Here is a 17786-nt window from a genome sequence, read left to right on the forward strand (position 1 = left end):
GTGATTGCTTCTCCCAGAAAGAAATTTGCAAGCATCTTTTCTTTCATGAGACAAACGTGGTTGTGATATGTAGGCTGCAAACAGAGATTAAGTAATCTGACATTTATTTTCTTATAAACTATAAGTGAATTTCTCTACAAATATGAGTAAATAGTGATTTTTTTTTTTATAAAGGCACAAATTGAAACTCTTGTTATTTATCCCACCCTAAAGATAATCAGTTTAATCTTACAGAAAATGCCCAAAAGTAAAATTATCAATACCAGCTGAATGTTAAAATGTATCAAAAATAAAAAATACTCTTTTTAGAAAGTAGTGTGTTATGCCATCATATAAACATTACTGGATTATTACTACATATGCAATAAAATGTAAGCAACACTTACCTGTTGTAGTTGGTTGAGGTGAAATGGATTTTAACAACATCACATTTTAGTCTATAACAAATCATCATATTTTAAATGTTGACCACGCTCTGTATAAAAAAATCGTAATCTGTCAAGTACCTATAACTACCAGATAAAAAGTTCAATGTTCCCCTCAGAAATGTAGCAGAGAATAAGTACAATATAAGAGAAAAGGGAAACAATCAGAGCTTTGAAATAGTGTAGCAGTGGTGGAACTATCACTCAGATTATTTACTTAAGTAAAAGAAGAAATAGTCTAAAAAATGGAAAGTAAAAGTAGAAGTCTGGACTCAACATATTATTCCAATTTCATCTGTCACAAATCCATGTAGTAGCCTTCTACTGTTGCATCCTTGTCCACGTGGAGCCACTTTTAGATGTGACTGGGCAGATTAGTATTGCAAATAAGCATATAATATGTTTTTTCATTGAAAAAGTAACTGTAACCACGGCTGGTAGTTAAATGTAATGGGGAAGCAGAAAGTACTGAACAAACTTCTATGAAACTTGGATGGAGGATGGGTCTCAGCCTAGAATATACCGCATTAACTTTAGGTGTGGATCCAGATAAAGGGACGGATCCAGGAATGTTTTTCTTATTTTCTGGATTTAAATATGTTTTATTAGATATTGGATTAGGCTTGGTTGAATTAAGGGGACAGCTCTGGCTTGGTGTAGCTATGAGCTCTACTTAATGCCACTCTGGTTACAATTTAATTGATCGTCTATAGCAAATGTTTTTACCCCAGTCTTTGGTAATGTCTGGGTCAGGGCCTGTTGTCTTCATCATAACTTCACCGACCCTGCTAAAGCTCTGAACCTCCGACATAAAATCTGTAATTTTTATTTGCAGGTATGCTGCCCCTTTCATTATCACCTGTAAACTGTTTGTTCCACTTCCTGTTGTCATGCCGTATTACAGCTACTTTTGTCTACTGTAAACAGGTAAAAAAAAACTCTCTGAAACACCACTTTCACATAACAGGTTTGTGACGTTACATGTCAGAGCAGAACACTGTGTGCCCTACATGGTGTTTAAGCAATTAGAGTAAAACCCGTTAGACATCGCAGTAAACCCGACAGTGACATCCCAACTTTAAACCTCTCTGAAGATGTAATTTGACTGTTGGAGCGCAGGATTCTAGGATGCCTTTAAAACACGAGATTCACATAAATAAGCCAGGGTGAGACCGGGGGCTGTGGCTGTGTGTGCTGTGAGGGGCCTCCTGTGTGTCTATTATGCAAACCTGCAACCTGCAGGTCATTCTTAGAAACTTTGCTCAAGGGCAAATACCACCTCTTTGACGATTCATGTTCAGATTCTTGTAATTGTCCTACATGATATGTTTTGGACCTGTGATATAAAATCTCCATTGTCATTCGATATTTGATCTCTCAATTCAATTAAAGTGGCTTTGGTGGCATGATTAAATACGGTACAGTGTTGCTGAAGCATATTAGCATCAACTGTGCAGTCGTTAACTAGACAACAAAAGCCATTTAGCTCAGATGGTAGAGCGGACGTCTAAAGTACAGAGACTTTGTCCTTGCTACAGCAGCCCTGGGTTCCAGTCCGGGTGTGGGGCCCTTTGCTGCGTGTCACCCCCCCCCTCTCTCTTATCCTGTTTCCTGTCATATCTTCAGCTGTTCTATCAATGAAGCCATATTAAGGCCAAAAAAAAAAAAAAAAAATCATAATTGTAGCGTTCAATAACCATATTAAAGGATCTTTGCAAAAAGATGTGTAGCCTGTGTAAGAAGATCGATGACATATCGATAGTGGAATTTCCGGTGTGGGCCACTAAAATCCAGTATCAATCTTGCTCTAATTTTCTGACATATCAAGCGATTAACTGACAAAACAATCAATAATGACTCTTTTTTTTTATTATTATTTAAGACTTACAAACTGCGGTGCACATCACACATCCTGGGCTTTTGAGGTTGATTTTCCCAGCAGACGTGATTCTGGGAGGAGTGTCATTTGATGAATCAGACATGCAGAAACCTGCAGAGACATGGGAATAATCCCTCCCCTTCCCTCTGGACAGTCGCCTGTACTGTGTTTATTATCAATGCATTACACTAAATACAGTTTAACCAAGCTGTCAAAACAATGCACAAATGTATAATGTGCATTGTGAGCATCAGTGCAGCAAAGCTATAACTTCACCTGTATGGGAAATTAAATGAACTTTGTGCTCATCATGTGGTTGTTTGCCTCGTATCGACCACTTGAGGTGAGGGGGGTGTGTGTGGGGGGGTCAGGGTTTCATCCATTTTATCATTTTGCTATTTAGAAAACACGTCGTGGCTGTGAGGCAGCGGGGAGGGTAAATGCGAAACAGCAGCTTTGCGGTGGTAATTGAATCCATATTAGCTTAGCCTAGCCTAGCCTGGGAGCACTCGGAGAGATATCAGTGGTGCGCTCCTTCCAGCGTGGGCTGCCTGTCGCTAACTGCCGAGCTAACCGCGGGACGAGAGACACAGCCGAGGGGACAGAGCTCACAGCCCGGCCGGGGGAGAGACGGACAAACAGACAGACAGACAGACAGGTAGGGCTGGCTGCTCACCAGCACCGAGGCTCGCTGTTACGGAACATTATGACATGTTTACGGACCGCGCGTGTGCATAACTTGTGGCTGTTTTTCTTCTCTCCCGTGTGTTTGCTGTTTCCTTTTTTTTTTTAGGAAACCAGGAAACGAAAATGACAGCCAAAAAGCCGCAGGGCATGCTCCGGGAGGCTTCCCATCAGATTATCGCCGGTGGATCCGCCGGTGAGTCCGACAATTGTCTCACTTCAGCTGTTTGAGACGCTCGAAGCGGATTACGCAATACTTTGTAGCGCGTGCATGCTGCTAAATGTTAGTAGCGACACGAGCACACGGAGTTGTCGGTGAAACGTAAACGCAGTGACGTCGTCGTTCCCGTTTATCTCGCCATTAAAACCTGTTCCCGAATGCGGCTGCAGTCGCTTAAGCGTCTTTAATCGACAACCGAATAATTAAAGTCTTCCGCGCAGGATCTGGGACTCTCCTGGCCAAAGATCACGCGTGTGTTCTCGAGATAGTTCTCATACTCCACGTGTGCTCGATGCTTACGGGTGTTCGTGGAAGCGTCGGATGAGCGCATGCGTAAACGTGTCCAAAACAGAAAAGAGGGAGTGTCATCAGTGCAGCGCGCAGAGACGAAACTTTAAAGGAAATATTCCTAAATTACTTCAACCAAAATTATGTTGAATTAACATTTTAACCTGCAGCTTCAATACGATAATAACCTGAATACATGTGAGCAATAGGTTGCAAACTCACTGTAAGTAATAAAAACGCTTTGTGGATGTAGTTAATCATGAGTGCAAACATCTTTAGTGTAATTGCAGTCCAGTCGAATACAAATCATGGACTTAGATGCAGTACAGAGTGCTTAGGACACAAATTGGGCTTGATGGTGACTGGGCTACAGACAAACCACGTGCGGTGTCCAACTAAGAAATCTAAACACAAGCTTTAAAAAAGCTTTTTAGGTTTCCTTTGAGTCCAGCCTGAAAGCGAGCAGGAGTCACACAATCTCCTCTGTTCCTCCTCCCATCGTCTGTAGTGAGTGGCTTTATGTTGCATAACCTCAGCTGACACGTTGAAAAAAAAAAAAGGGCAAAGCAAAGACAGCGAGAGGAGTTAGGTTGGCAAGTCGAGATCACAAATAACAGTTTGCCTCGAGGGGCTGATGGCACATTCTGTCCTTAGAGCCTCACAAGAATATCCTGAAATTTTCCCCTCGATCAGAGATGCAGTGGAGGAGGGACTGCGTGATAAAGTGTTCGTCATTCACTCGGTGTAATTAACAGCTTAGTCTGGCTTTCATAATAAGACTCGTGGGGGACGTCACATGGGTGTTGTTGGAGATGGAAAAACACACGAACGAACGCTTCTCTTAAAAAAGGAGGTTATAATTTACTTCCAATCAAGTTTTGGTGACAGCGCCAGAGATAGTCCTCCTGTCAGTGATCACACCTGGTGAACAGTAATTATGCCACAATGATTATAATATAGTTGAGCCAAAAAAAAATGGCCCGTCTAACGATTCACGCCCAAGCCATTATTGCGAAACAACAAATGGTTTGAAAGAGTTTGGGCACGCAGGTAGATTGCATTATTATTCAGTCTGTGCTGTGCAGGTCTCATTTAAAAATATCAGTTGCAGTCAGAAAATGGCGTCAGCGGCAGGGTTTTTATTGTATGAAAAGACAGTCAACTCTCTTATCGTGCATGTTCTGTAAAGGAGTATGCAAAACCAAGGTCGAGACTGATGGCAGGGTTCTCCCCAGACGGTGGAACAGCGGCGCTGCGCCGCTCTACCGCTCGGTCAGCGCCGCTATACTCCGCGCGTGACAGTGTCAAGCGTCCGTCCGTCCGTCCGCCGTCCCCCGGTTGACGGCTAGGAGCTCCCGGCTGACGGCGATGAGCGTCCGTCCGTCCCCCGGCTGACGGAGTTGATGACCGGCTGTCCGTACGTCCGTGGTTCTCTGGGGAGAACCCTGGATGGTTAATCATTTTACATTCGTTAAATCTTTGCAAACAAGTGGGTGAAGTCGTTCTAAAAGGTGCATTTTGGATAACGTAGTTTTCATTTTGCACTTCGGAGACATGCAGTTGCCAGTAGGAATCTTTCTGTTGTCGTCAGAGGTTCTTCGGGTGTGGAAGGTCGTCTCAGCAGGCGGCATTGATAGTGAATGATAGTGTGATTGAACGTGTAATAATTCACCCCTCGTGAACTGCTTCTGTTAAAATGTAACCTCGGTCCTCCACTCTGCATGTGCAGCTCAGTGACCAGCAGCTCAGGAATGGTGGTCGTGTGTCATTTGTGGAATGAAAGGCCAGAAATGTCGCAGGACACCAGAGGAAATGTTGGCCATGTGCATCCCTGCAAACCGTGGATGTGTCTGAAACTTTACCGTACCTCGCAGCTTCACGTTTCTTTAGATTCATTTGTCAAATTCTAAATTGTGTTGTGACAATGCTGAGTTCATGGCTCGGTTAGGTTAAGGCATGAAAACCACTTGGTGAGAAGAAAGATTTTTTGTCGCCCCATAACACACAGCTGGAAATCGTTCCCCCTAAAAATATCCAGTGGTGTCGCCCTTACAAATGTTTCAACGCCATCTCGACCTGCAGCCACAAAACGATGTGTTTTAGGGTTGGGAAAAGATCGTGTTTTTCGCTCAAAATACCTGTTTCGGTCACCACAAACACACAGCTGGAGATGTCCCAACCTCCCGTTAAAAATTCACCCAGTTCTGTCGCCACAGACGCAGCTGTCGCGAGGTCTCCTTAAAATTATGCAGCGGTGTCACGCTTACAACGCCGTATCTAACTTGGGACCTTGACGTGGTGGTTTACTGAAACATAGAAACAAGTTCTTATTCTCTCATACTTGGTAACTCATCATGTTCTGTTCTTCATTTGTAAGGCACACAGCTGCTGCGATGCCTATTTGTGCCAGCCCCGCGTCAAAATGTTTAAACGAACAAAATGTGATGTGTTCTTTTACTTATTTGTGAACAAGTAACAGTGGAGCGAGCGTGAGCGAGATGGATTATTCGGAATGAGTGCAGACTCTCCCTCTCGTCTTCTTCGTGGTGTCAGCTTTTGTTTTTTCCTCAACGAGGCCAACAGCTGTAAACAATAAGGACCGCAGAACTCTTTCCTCATGTTTGTGTTCTTGCTGTTGTTTCTGCGCTCGCTCACCGACTTGATCAGAACAGAAGGGTGTTTTTTTTTTTTTTTTTTTTTTTTTTTTTTTAATCTTCCAGTGAACAAGCATCGTCTTTCTAACTTTGGGATGTGCTATTTTCATATTCAGCAATCATAATAACACAATGTGAACCTTTTAATTTACAGATGCCAATCACGCTGTATTCCCTTTTTGACATCATTATAGGAGTATTGTTAGTGATGTAGTTTGGTTTTAAATATGCAAATTTCACTATAAAAAACCGTTAAAGAGGCTGAAAGTGTCTTGTTATTTCACCATCGCACAGAATGACCATAAAAAGTTAAAGTGACTCGTTAAATGCGTTGGGAAATCTCCGGGTTTGAGGCCAAAAGTACACCATGTTCTCTTCCTTTCTGCTCAGTGCGCAGGCAGATTTTTCAGCCGATGACTTTGCTTTAATTAAAGCCCAGTGTTGCGCTTCTCCTCCGTAACTTTTCCCATCATGAGCTTGCTTGACTTTTGTGAAAAATGTGCCTGTTTCTTGCAGCCTGCTATCAAAGGGTTAAAGGGGTGTCTCAGCTGGTGTGTCACTGTTGTTGCAGTTCCTCTGGCGGCTGGCAGAGGTTGTTAGAGGTCCTGTATTACTTCAACTGATGGCTCCTGAACCAAACTTTGCAGTGATGGACTTTTAATCCGCACTACAGCCAGTAGAAATGTGTGCGACACCAGGTGCGAAGTTGCCACGTCTCTCTCATGCTCTTAAAGTCAATGATGTAATCTTTTTTTACAGCTCCAAAAGAAATCACACAATGTCAAAAGTTTCTCTAAACAGTTGGTGCAGCATATTCCAGGTGTTTTACAGTGGAATGATCGGCGTTTTGTTCCAAAAGTCTGATATTTACCTCATTTTCTCCAGCACTTTGCTGTCACACCTTTGTTCATTTTAGAAGGAACTTGCAGCGGTTCCCAAATGTGGTACATGCTGTGTTCTGGCTCCACTGCAACCAAAACCAACACACACACTTTGGGCCAGGAGTGCAGTTGACAGAAAAACGCGTATATGGGAGAAAGTTTCCTTTTGTAACATGTGTTTAATGTTGTTAAATGAACTGTTGTATTGGTGTTCAAGACGCAAAAACATCACAGCGATATTAGAAAAACCATGAGCCTATATACCGTCATAGATTTAGATATTGGGTTAGGGTTAGGGATAGGGGTTAGGGTTAGCCATACTGTAATATGGCACAAGTTTTGTATTTTCCTGTTGTTAAATGCTGTATTACAGTAAAGCGATGCATTCTTCTGAACCAGACTGTTCTACTTCTTTTAATTCTTGCCTGTAGCTTCTTAATTATTATATCCTGGTGTTTATTTGTAAAAAGGAAAAAAAAAAAATGCCACCGTGTTGATATTTTGTGAAAGTACCAATATTCATACGAACAGTATTATTGCAATGTTGATGCATTTGTTTAAAACATATTTGGATATTTGTGCTTTTGCAGAGATTTCAAAATATTTTTAAAAAAATATTGTGTACACTGATATAGCTCAATAATACTGCAGTATTTTTTTTTAAGGCCATGTCGGCCACTCCTAGTGGGCCGTATGAACTTCAGTTGACTTTCAAGCCAGTTGGCAATGAACAGCCCTTTTCATGCTGTCAACTCATCACGCAGTAGTCTGGGTGCTACTTGTCTCCGGTGATGTTTTTACGAGAAACAAGGTGTCACGTACTCACACCTCACGAGCCCCCTGGGTGTGACAGCCCGCTGTCCTCAGCCTCCGTTCGTCTGTCCTCACCCAGAGCGATGGGACAGGCGTTCTAACCCGCTGAGCAGAATGACCTCTGTGTTTCTCCTCACCTTCCCTCTATACCTCCACTCCACAGATTTTTTTTTTCTACATCCCGAGTCAGTGTTAACGAGGATGGAGACGGACCGGTGTTAATTTATGTGCGAGCCGGTCGTCGGGCCTGTACGTTAAATGTAAATTAAAGGGGAAGAAAGCTGCGTTTTGTTTGCAGTCAGGTAATCTGGACACAGTTTGGCCTTTTGCGGTGCGTCAGTGCATGTTTACCTCTGTGTTGAGTGCCAGGTGTATTACAGAGTGTTTATTTTGTGATATTAGCAGGACCTTTTTACTGTGTGTAAAGAGCTGAAGGACTAATTGGAAAGACAAATAGTCGCACAACCTTTTTGATAATATTCCCTCTAATGGGTGACATGCTGTTTATTCAATTCAAACTCTATTACAGAGTCAGGGTCCAGATAAAGAACGCAACACCCCATAGAATAAGTTACAATACATATAGGGATTGGTAGGGCGTAGTGCTAAACCTTATCTTTGATTAAACACACATAATTTTAGTTTTCAGACACATGAAGATGGAAAATAAATCCATGCATGATATTTCTTAAAGCAACTTGGAAAGTATGGACTCCTGCAGCCACAGACATTTCACTCACACTCACCATCTATAATCTTTTCCTTTTTTGTCTGACCGTGCTGTAAAGTGGTTTACAGTACGCTCTGAACAGAGACATCTTCACTCCATCTGCACACATAACTAGCGTGAGAGCGTGTTTATTGCTTGTGCATACATCTTGCGGCGCTGCCCATAAATGTCATCATCATCTGTCATTTGTTCTGTGATAACAAGTCCAAGATGTCTAACCTTTTTACCAACCTCAAGATAATTATAAGACGATTTGAAGCTGGGAAATTTAAGACACTTGTCCTCCTCGGTGCTGCAAATTAGGACAGCGCTCTCACCCGCAATGTATTTGACATGATGTACAACACCATACACAGAGTCACGTAGTTCATGTAAAGGAGGTTCACCAGATGTGTAATGAATGGTTTGGACACAAATTTGCATCCTCATTTCCAGTGTTTGTTAAAATGTAAATTTAAAAAGATAATGAATAAATAAAGGAATTTATTTTGTTTGATTACATTCAAGACAAATTCACATGGGACCTGCTTGAGGCTCGGACCAAATGACTTGTGTCACATGTGTGTTTGCTGGCGTTTTGTGCATTTCCAATAAATTCAACATGGTTGTGCAGCAATCATTTAAATGTTCCAATTCACTTCATCGTGTAGATGAGCGAGTGGGTAGTGACCTGTAAGTCATACATTAACAGCCTTTCTACTTTTGTCCACAAGGGGGTAGTATATGCATACTGTATCTGTTGTCATGGTAAAGGGACATTCCAACATTTTTAGCGGTTGAGTCTCAGTCTAAACTTTTGGTTACGGGGAGACAGCGTTGCATCGGGCGCTCTTCAGTTCAGCTTACGAGGATTTGTAACTGAACTCAAATTAAAAAAATGTAAATTATGTTTTCTTTATGAATGAGCAGATGGAGGCAGGACGCAGAAAAAAATGTCCTGAAAATAATAATGTCATAATGATTAAATACACAGTAAACCAAATACAGAATTAAAAAAAGAAGGAAATCTATCTAGTTTCATGCTCGCTGCTGTAATGTTTTCTCTAAGTCCTTTGTTATTTCCTTGGTGGATGCGTTTTTTAAACTCCATGAGTAAATCGATCCGTCTCCAGCAAATGGACTGTGACGACATGAGACAGACGCCCCCGCGCGTGATTACTGCGGCTCTCCCTCCAGACTGTCAGAGCCTCGCTCAGACCCTCCTGATTTAATTGGTTTTAAACAGTGAACCTGAAATCAGTCGGGGAAAGAACAAATAAAGCCACTTAGGCTAAATGAAGGAAGAGGAGGAAAAAGGAGGAGAGGGGGGAATCAAATAAATAAAGTCAAACTTTGTGTGTGTGTGTGTGTGCGCGTGTGCGTGTGCGTGTGTGAGAGTGATCCACTGACAGAGGCTGCCGTGAGTGTTTTTTATCTTCTAGTGGCTGCACCAATCACAGCCGAATTAGGCCTAATATTTATTTCCAGAAACAATTGTACATGTTTCACTGGGGCTTTGATTGAACTCCCGGTGGACATGTTGTAGACAGATGTTTAGATGACCTCATGTTTGAAGCAATGTTGATTCTGGATGGGGGTGCCTGTTCCTCTAAATCTGCCTCCCATCTCTCTCTCTTTCTCTCTCTCTCTCTCTCTTTTTTTTTTTTTTTTTTCCACTTTTTGTGTCTCAGTCTGGGAGGGCACGCCGACCTCACGTCCTTCATATTTTAATGTGTGCTTTGGCTCGCATTAAACGGCACACATTAACATTTTCTGTTCCATCCCTTGACAGACAGATGTCCACATGCGCGGGGGTCGTGGATGGCTTGTTTAAAATGAGCCATGATAGTGCTGAAGAATGGCTACTTAACCGGACACATCTGTCTTTTGTTCTCAATGCTTCTCTTTACACGTGTCCGCCTCAGATCCAGACCTGGATGTACCATGAAAGGCAGCATTTCTGACAAGCTTGTAAACATTGGAGCGAGCCGCATTGATTATTTGAAGTATCGATTTCTTTATAGACACTTGAGCGAATTTCCCCCTCGTGTTTCTCTAAGGATAGATTGCACGCTGCAGGGTGCGCAGGCAATAATTAAAGTAAACCCCTCATTTAATAAGGAAAAATTACAACATTTCCAAAAACAAACACACAAGATTTATTATCTCCGTCGAGTAATTACCGTCCTCGGCTAATGTCATAAGAAATCAGCTGAATGTGAACAGGCAAGTCTGACGGTGGTCTAATTAATGTGCCTTCAAATCTAAAACTTAGGGAAAGTCATTTTCTGCCAGTTAAAGAAACACAACTGATGAAAAGTTTGCCATGATTTAAAAAAAAAAAGGAAAAATCCCATGGTAAATCATAATTATGAGGGGGGAAAAAGCATAATGATGGGATAAATGTGACCTTTTTATCTCATAATTATGACTTTTTATCATAATTTGTACTTTCTATTAATAACTCGTGACTTTTTTTTAGCTCATAATTACTTTTATCTCATAATCTTGACAACATTAAACTAATTGTATTTTACCCGTCATTGCATAATCACAGGTTTTTTTTAGCTCATAATTATAATGGTGATTAAATAATGCAATTTGTGCGATCATGATTGAATAATTAGGCCTGAATTATTTATCTCGAATTAGATTAAATTATATTTTATCAGGCAAGAGGGTTCTACTTTAGCCACTTTCCATTTTGCCCCACAAAAATATTATTATAATTAGTTGTATCAAAGATCTTTCTCTGCAAAATCCCTGATCAATAATATGTCATGCAGCAGAAATGCCATTGGCACGCTGCTAATGTGCACTAAACACACATTATCAGCAGGCCCAGGGGAGCATGTCGGGGATTTTTTCGTCAGGGACAGATGTTAGTAACCTCAGCTCATGCTGTCTTTAAAAGACTCCGGCGGTCGGTCGTGTGCCATTTGGCTGACTTCCTGCGCTACAATCAGCGTGGCTAATGACTGCGTTTTGACAGCAATATGCCTACGAAGATTCTCAGTCATCCAGGTCGGATAGAGTCAAACAAGAAGTCTCTAATGGCTGCCTGTTAAATCAGCAGTGTCTGTCTTATAGCCCAGAAACTATTACATGTAAAAAAAACAAACTATTTTTGTTTATATAAAAAGAAAAAGCAGGACCATTACAGCAGACATCAAGACTCTGCATGATGGCATGGCCTCCTTGATGTATCTATTAAATCCAGTTTTTTTTTTTCCCCCCCGCTTATGTAATGCCAGCAGCAAAATCAAAAACATGTCTTTATTTGACTGCGTCTCAGGTTCAGCTGTGTCTACAGGTGAGGCCTCTCAGGCTTCGGGCTGCATGTGAATCATCCTGATTTGACAAGTGCCATCAATTCTCAGCGAAATTAGCTCAGACCGGGACTCAGATCTGTCTCTGTCACATTTTTGGACGCAGTGAGCACAGAGAAAGGTAACTGAATCCTGAATCCTTACAGTTCCTTAGCTGTAAATTTGGCTTTTTTTTTTTTTTTTTTTAACCGGCGTGTTTGTTTGTGTTGACGTTCATTCTGATTTAAGACTAAAAGCAGAACCGCACTCGGAGTCTGGACAGAAAATAAGAAGCAGTGTGTCCCAGCTGAGGGTCTGTAATGTGATGTATGAGCCCCTCTCGCCCTCTCGACGTTATCTTAATGACGTGATTTATGAAAAGCGGTTCACTTGGCGGAGTTTCGGCGGCCCAGAGGAGGCCGGCCGGTGGGGAGAGCAGGAGGCTCCTCTGTTGAAATGTGCTCAGCCAAGGACGCAGCACACAGCTACAGCTGTTGTTGGTCAAGGAAGCCAGCCCAGTGAGTTTAGGTGACACACTGCTGCATCATTATTGCGTAAAGTATAATAGGACATTAATAGGTCACACTTTCTAATAACATTATTAATAAATGGTACATTTAGAGTTAATTAAACATTAGGAAATAGTTATTTTAATGTTAATAAACAATGAAACGCTTAATAAACGATTTAGTGAGAAATTGTAAAGGTTTATCTTCATCCTTTGTGACTTTCCAATAAACAACCGCTTGATTTATCTTTCTTACAGGCACACTATGTTGTTTTGGAAAAGAAATTCAAACTCCGAAAGGTAACATTTACTTTATTAACAAGGTAATAATACAAGCTTACAAATATTTATCAGAAATATTCGCTTGATATATTTCGATAACTGAATAAACAAGCTGTCCTCAGAGTGTAATAAGGTCCCATGAATGTAGGAAAGGGGCAACATAGAAGGGCCCTGCAAATATAAAGAAAGTCAATTAATATAATAGCGTTATTTTCTGATTTAAAAGTTCTTCCCCACAACTGCATTGTGCACCTTTATCTCTTTGCACATCAAATAAATCCCTTTTGACAGTGCACTGCTTTGGCTCAAATGGAACGTGCAATCTGCAAAGTAACCAGTAACTGAAGTTCTCAAATAAATGTGGTAAAAAGTACAATATTTACCTCCAAAATGTGGTGGAGTGGAAGTATGAAGTAGCAGAAAATGGAAAAACTTGAGTAAAATACACATACATGGATATTGCATTGAAGTACAGCTCTTGAGTAAATCTACTTAGTTACATTTCAACACTATGTAAGGTTACATAATGTGGGTCCAACTGGTCACAAATGGACAGTAGAAAAACAGTTATATTTAAGAAGAATACTTTTACATGCTGGCTTTCAATGAGTTAATTATAACTGGTAAGAACTATGATTCAGTGATGGTTTAGTGTGTGAATCGGAGCAGCATGGTGGTCCATTTTCATTAGTAATTTACAGTTGTCCTGGCAGGTCAGAACTTCTTCGAATAAACAGCCTTTGGTGAATATCACGGTCAGGCATGTCAACGCACACACAGGGCATTTATCATACATGCGAGCTCCTAGAATAATAATAATAATTATACTGTTATGGTACGAGCGGATTCAGTCAGATAATTATGATTGCTCAACATGGAAGACTTTCTCTGCATCATTGCCTCCGATTTGGAAGTACCAATTATTAAAACCAGGACCGCTGCGCTGCGAGGGAGCTGATTTTTAGACTATTTTCATCACATCGCGGCATGATTTCATACTGCAAACAAGATGATCTCGCCGCATGACACCTCACCAGCGGTTCGAGTCGTTACGACGTGTGCGCGGGAAAAAAGGGGGTTTATTCGCATGCTGAAACATGGGTGGAGGGCCGGCGCGGAGCAAAGCGAGCTGAGATCACTCAAAAGCTCCGTGGCAGTGGGGAAGTGAAAAGTGAAGGCGGACATCGTGCAGCACATGGCAACAATAATAAAACTGGGAGGGAAATCAGCAAAACAAGCTATGCTTAATTGAGCACTTAGACTAAGTAGTCAAGGGGCAAAGAGAGAGTGACCCTGCACGATAATGAAAGTTTACAGTTGTGAGATCGTACTGCGTGTGTGTGTGGTGTTTTTCGGTGCGCCCGGGTTATGTATTCGTGCGAAGGAAAGATGGCTGCGTGCGTGGGCGACTTTTTTCATGCCACGAAACATGGTCAAGCGTGCGCGTTTGTTTGTTTGTTTGTTGTCTTTTGCGTGTGTGTGTGCACCCGAGTGAGAAATTTATGCCGGGAAATTGGGACATAATTGGGTGTGTTTTTGTGCTAGGCGTGCGTGCGCATGCATCTAAGGGAACTGGGTATATTTAAGCGTGTGTATGTGTGTGTGTGTGTGTGTGTCCTGCATATGTCTGGATTATGTTTTTCCGAATATGTGTATATTTTTGAGCCCGGCGCTGTCCTGAACCTCCTAATTAAGTCACAGGAGAGGGACGAGCTCTTCCTGTGGAGAGCTACTGTCTGTCATCCCGGACGTTCTCGTATTTATTGCTTTAAAACAATCGCAAAAAATGGAAGTTTCCACAAGTTTTGACTGAACCTTAAGAGCGGCAACATGGCCGCTGTTTATCCTCCACCACCTTGTTCCTCATCGACATTGACATGTGTGTTGAAAAGTCTCGAATTGGGCATTTAACCTCCTGCCCTGCAGCTCGTAGCCACAGTCGGCAGTAGGTCAGACATATGGGCCCTCTGCACTGCGGTAGGAGCAACCACTGGATGCCTCCCTAATGCTGATTTTTCAGGCTCACCGGTTTTTGATCTCTTGTTTAATAGTTTTTGTTTTGTTACAGGAAATCTTCGCGAACGGGTCGCGGGCCAAGACAAAACCTCATGTTATTTCAACTGAATTCGATACACGATTCAAGAGTTCAGATACAGTAATTACAAACCCTCGGTGCTCCTGCTGTAAGCGCTGCAATATAAATAAACATAATAAGTACTGTCAAAAAAACAAAAACAAAACCGGACAAACTAAAAACCCCGAATTACATGGCCGTGTATTTGTGTGTGCGTGCGTGCGTGTGTGTGTGTGCGTGCTTTGTGCGCCCTGTGATTCTCTGGATGAGCTGGAAATTTACAACACAGGTTTTTACAGTAAGCCTCGGCCAAAAACTGTAATTCTTCCTCCCCTTTTAGCCTTGTAGTTGGGAGACGGGCCTGCCCACTTTGGGTTAACTCTATCAAGATGAACAGCATTTGGGCCAGTGCAGTAATCATAATGTAATTTGTTGTGCTCACGGGCCAATTTGTGTCGTTTGGGAGGAAATATCCCGTGCCTGGTGGCCGTGCGAGCGCACGTCCCGGGGCAAGGCTTTAATTTAGGGAAGTTCAAATTTATAGACACTTTGTATTATTTCTGATCTAGAGTGGTTGGAGGGATGACACACTTAAGAGAAAGAAGGACGCTGGCAGGGCACGAGGAAAAAATTTGATAATGAGAAACTTAAAAAAAAAAAAAAAAAATTAAAGGTCATGTTTGGAATCTGTTTACCATTTCATTATCATCCTGAAATCAAGGAGTCCTGCAAGAAAAAAAAAAAAATCGAAGCAGACGCAAATGTCAGGGTCTGGAAAGAGCTCGTAAAGAACAGTGAGAGGTACAGTTTGTTTGAATAAAGAGCGAAGGGATGGAGATGTGAGGGAATCTGCGCGGTTGGAGGAAGAAAAAAAAAAAAAGAGCACTGTGTTAGTGTGTTAGCGTTCATCCTGAGAATGATGCAATGTGTTCCAGAGCTGCACCGGTTACTTGATTGATCGATCAAGGCAACGAATCGCAATTTTGTCATTTAAATGTGCATGTTAGTTAATAAAGACGACAGAATAACAGGCATGTCAAGTGTTAACGGTAATTCCTTGCGCTGCTTTTTAATGAGGATTTAAAAAGTCTCACCCTTTGGAGGAGGATCTGATCCAAATATGTCATGAATATGATGACTCAGGAGGAGAGACTAGAGGGCAGGAGAGAGCCGCGCTGCTGCTTTTTTTTTTTTTTTAATCTGCCTCTTTGATGCAGCAAGTTAAGAGTTTGTTCTGATCCCAGCGGATGGACTTAAAGGTAATAAGAAGACGGATAACTTTGCTGATCCTTTCACATGTATGCGCAAATGATTTCACTTAACCAAGACGCACAGCTCTCAAAATATGAGATAATCCCCGCACATCTGTGTTGAATTTGCCGCAGGTATCATTGGAAATGTTAATATTACCAGTACGGAGAGTTATTTATCCTGAAAGGCCTCCAAGCTTTCATTCAGCACACTGATTCTTGAAATTGTTTCATCCCCCTGCGCTCCGAGATCCAAATCATGACTCAGATAGGACACGGGCTGTGTTTTCTATGGCCTGTGTGAGTTTTGAAACAAGGGTTCACACTGAGATGCGTTTTAGTAGAACGGAGACCACACAGGGCGCCGGCACAGCAGCTCGGCGGCAAGGGAGAGCAGCGTCCGAGGAACGGGGACGGAGGAAGGTTAAGTTATCAGTCCGACGGGGCGAGCGCTCAGCTGGGCAGCTCTGTAATCAGAAGGCTCTGACAGATGCTTTCTCGATAAGAAATCCCCACAGAAGCTCTGGAGGAACACACAGGCGGCCAGCTGTTTCCATAGTGAGGCACTGATGTTGACGTCTTCAAAAGGAGAATGTGAATCCAACAATAACTGTAGCAAAGGCCTGTCTCTTTTCAAGCTTCCCTCTCGTCTGCTGCTTTTTAGAGCAGGTGATCTTTTTTTTTTTTTTCCCCCTTTAACTTCTTCCCCCTGAATTTTCTGTGTTTCCAAGTTTGCGCTGCTCGGGTTTGTAACAGTTGGAGTTGAATTATCAGTCCAAAAAAAAAAAAAAAGTTTCCTCTGTCTCTGCCTGTACCGCACAAGAAGAAATCTTTTCGAGAGCTCCACTGGTGTTCTGGTCTTTCCTGAATTGCGGTACTCTCGGGTGTGTTTCATAATGGTACTTGGAGCGTTGCGGCCTGATATATCGCACCCAGGGGAGAATCTGCACTCTGCAACAATCTATCAGTCCCCAGGCTGGAGGAGGAAGCCAGAGTGACACACTCAGGCAGGCCTCTGCCATTATGCCCCCCCATCATATTCAAAATCTACTTTAAATTGATGGTGTGTGGGTTTTTCTTTAAACGTCTTGAGTGATCATACGCAGGCTCTTGTGGTTTTGCAGATGTTGTTTTTATTGTGATTACTTGAGGAAATGTTTTGTTAGTAAAAATCTTGGATTATTTAATTGCCGCCTTGAGTCATTCTGTATGTACGTTCAGTTGTCACTTCGCTTTATTTTAATAGTTTATTGATATTTATGATCACCCGCACTCTGAAATCTGTAATAATGATTATAGAAATATTACTCCTAAAACTTTACTTTCTACTTGATACAATAACACTACAGCTCTCGGTTTTTCTTAAGTGGAGAGGAGACAAGGTAATTACCCTCGGGGCAATTAGAGAAAGGGGCTGAGGGAGTAGGAAAGTCATTTTCTAACCCAAACATCCTGGTCCGAGGGGCCGGAGCGGCTGGACGGCCTCCTGGATGCCGCTGGCTGGCTTGCGGGGAGCCGTTCGTGGGGAAGTGGATCAGGGGTTTGTTTTCTTTCTCTGGAGGCAAGCCTCTGAAACCTCTGCCAGATGAACAGCACCTGAAAACGCAGCAGCAGCAGCAGCAGCAGCAGCAGCAGCAGCAGCAGCAGCAGCAGCAGCAACGGCAGCAGCAGCAGCTCTCCCGCCGCCGTCGGCAGAGGGAGTGATTTACTGTACTCGGCTAGGCACGCTCGGGTGCATGAAATCCTTTAGTCAGCTCCATCACGCTGTAAGCACCACAGTGGATCAGGGAGGAGGTAGTTTGTTGGTGGTT

The 17786-nt window shown here is 42.4% G+C and overlaps 1 protein-coding gene across 2 annotated transcripts in view; it reads left to right on the forward strand.

Moving 5' to 3' along the window:
• The first annotated feature begins 2666 nt into the window (after nt 1-2666).
• slc25a21 (solute carrier family 25 member 21) overlaps nt 2667-17786 on the forward strand; it is a 95750-nt gene continuing 80630 nt past the window's right edge. The window contains exons 1-2 of one of the 2 annotated variants that reach the window (XM_030392420.1): nt 2667-2956; nt 3096-3184. In XM_030392420.1, the coding sequence (XP_030248280.1) occupies nt 3115-3184 (70 nt within the window). In that variant the 5' untranslated portion in view covers nt 2667-2956; nt 3096-3114. Of the gene's footprint in view, nt 2963-3095; nt 3185-17786 lie in introns of both variants that reach the window. The other variant, XM_030392419.1, reaches the window with a different exon arrangement.

The sequence above is a fragment of the Sparus aurata genome, chromosome 16, assembly GCF_900880675.1.
Source record: "Sparus aurata chromosome 16, fSpaAur1.1, whole genome shotgun sequence".
Lineage (NCBI taxonomy): Eukaryota > Metazoa > Chordata > Actinopteri > Spariformes > Sparidae > Sparus > Sparus aurata.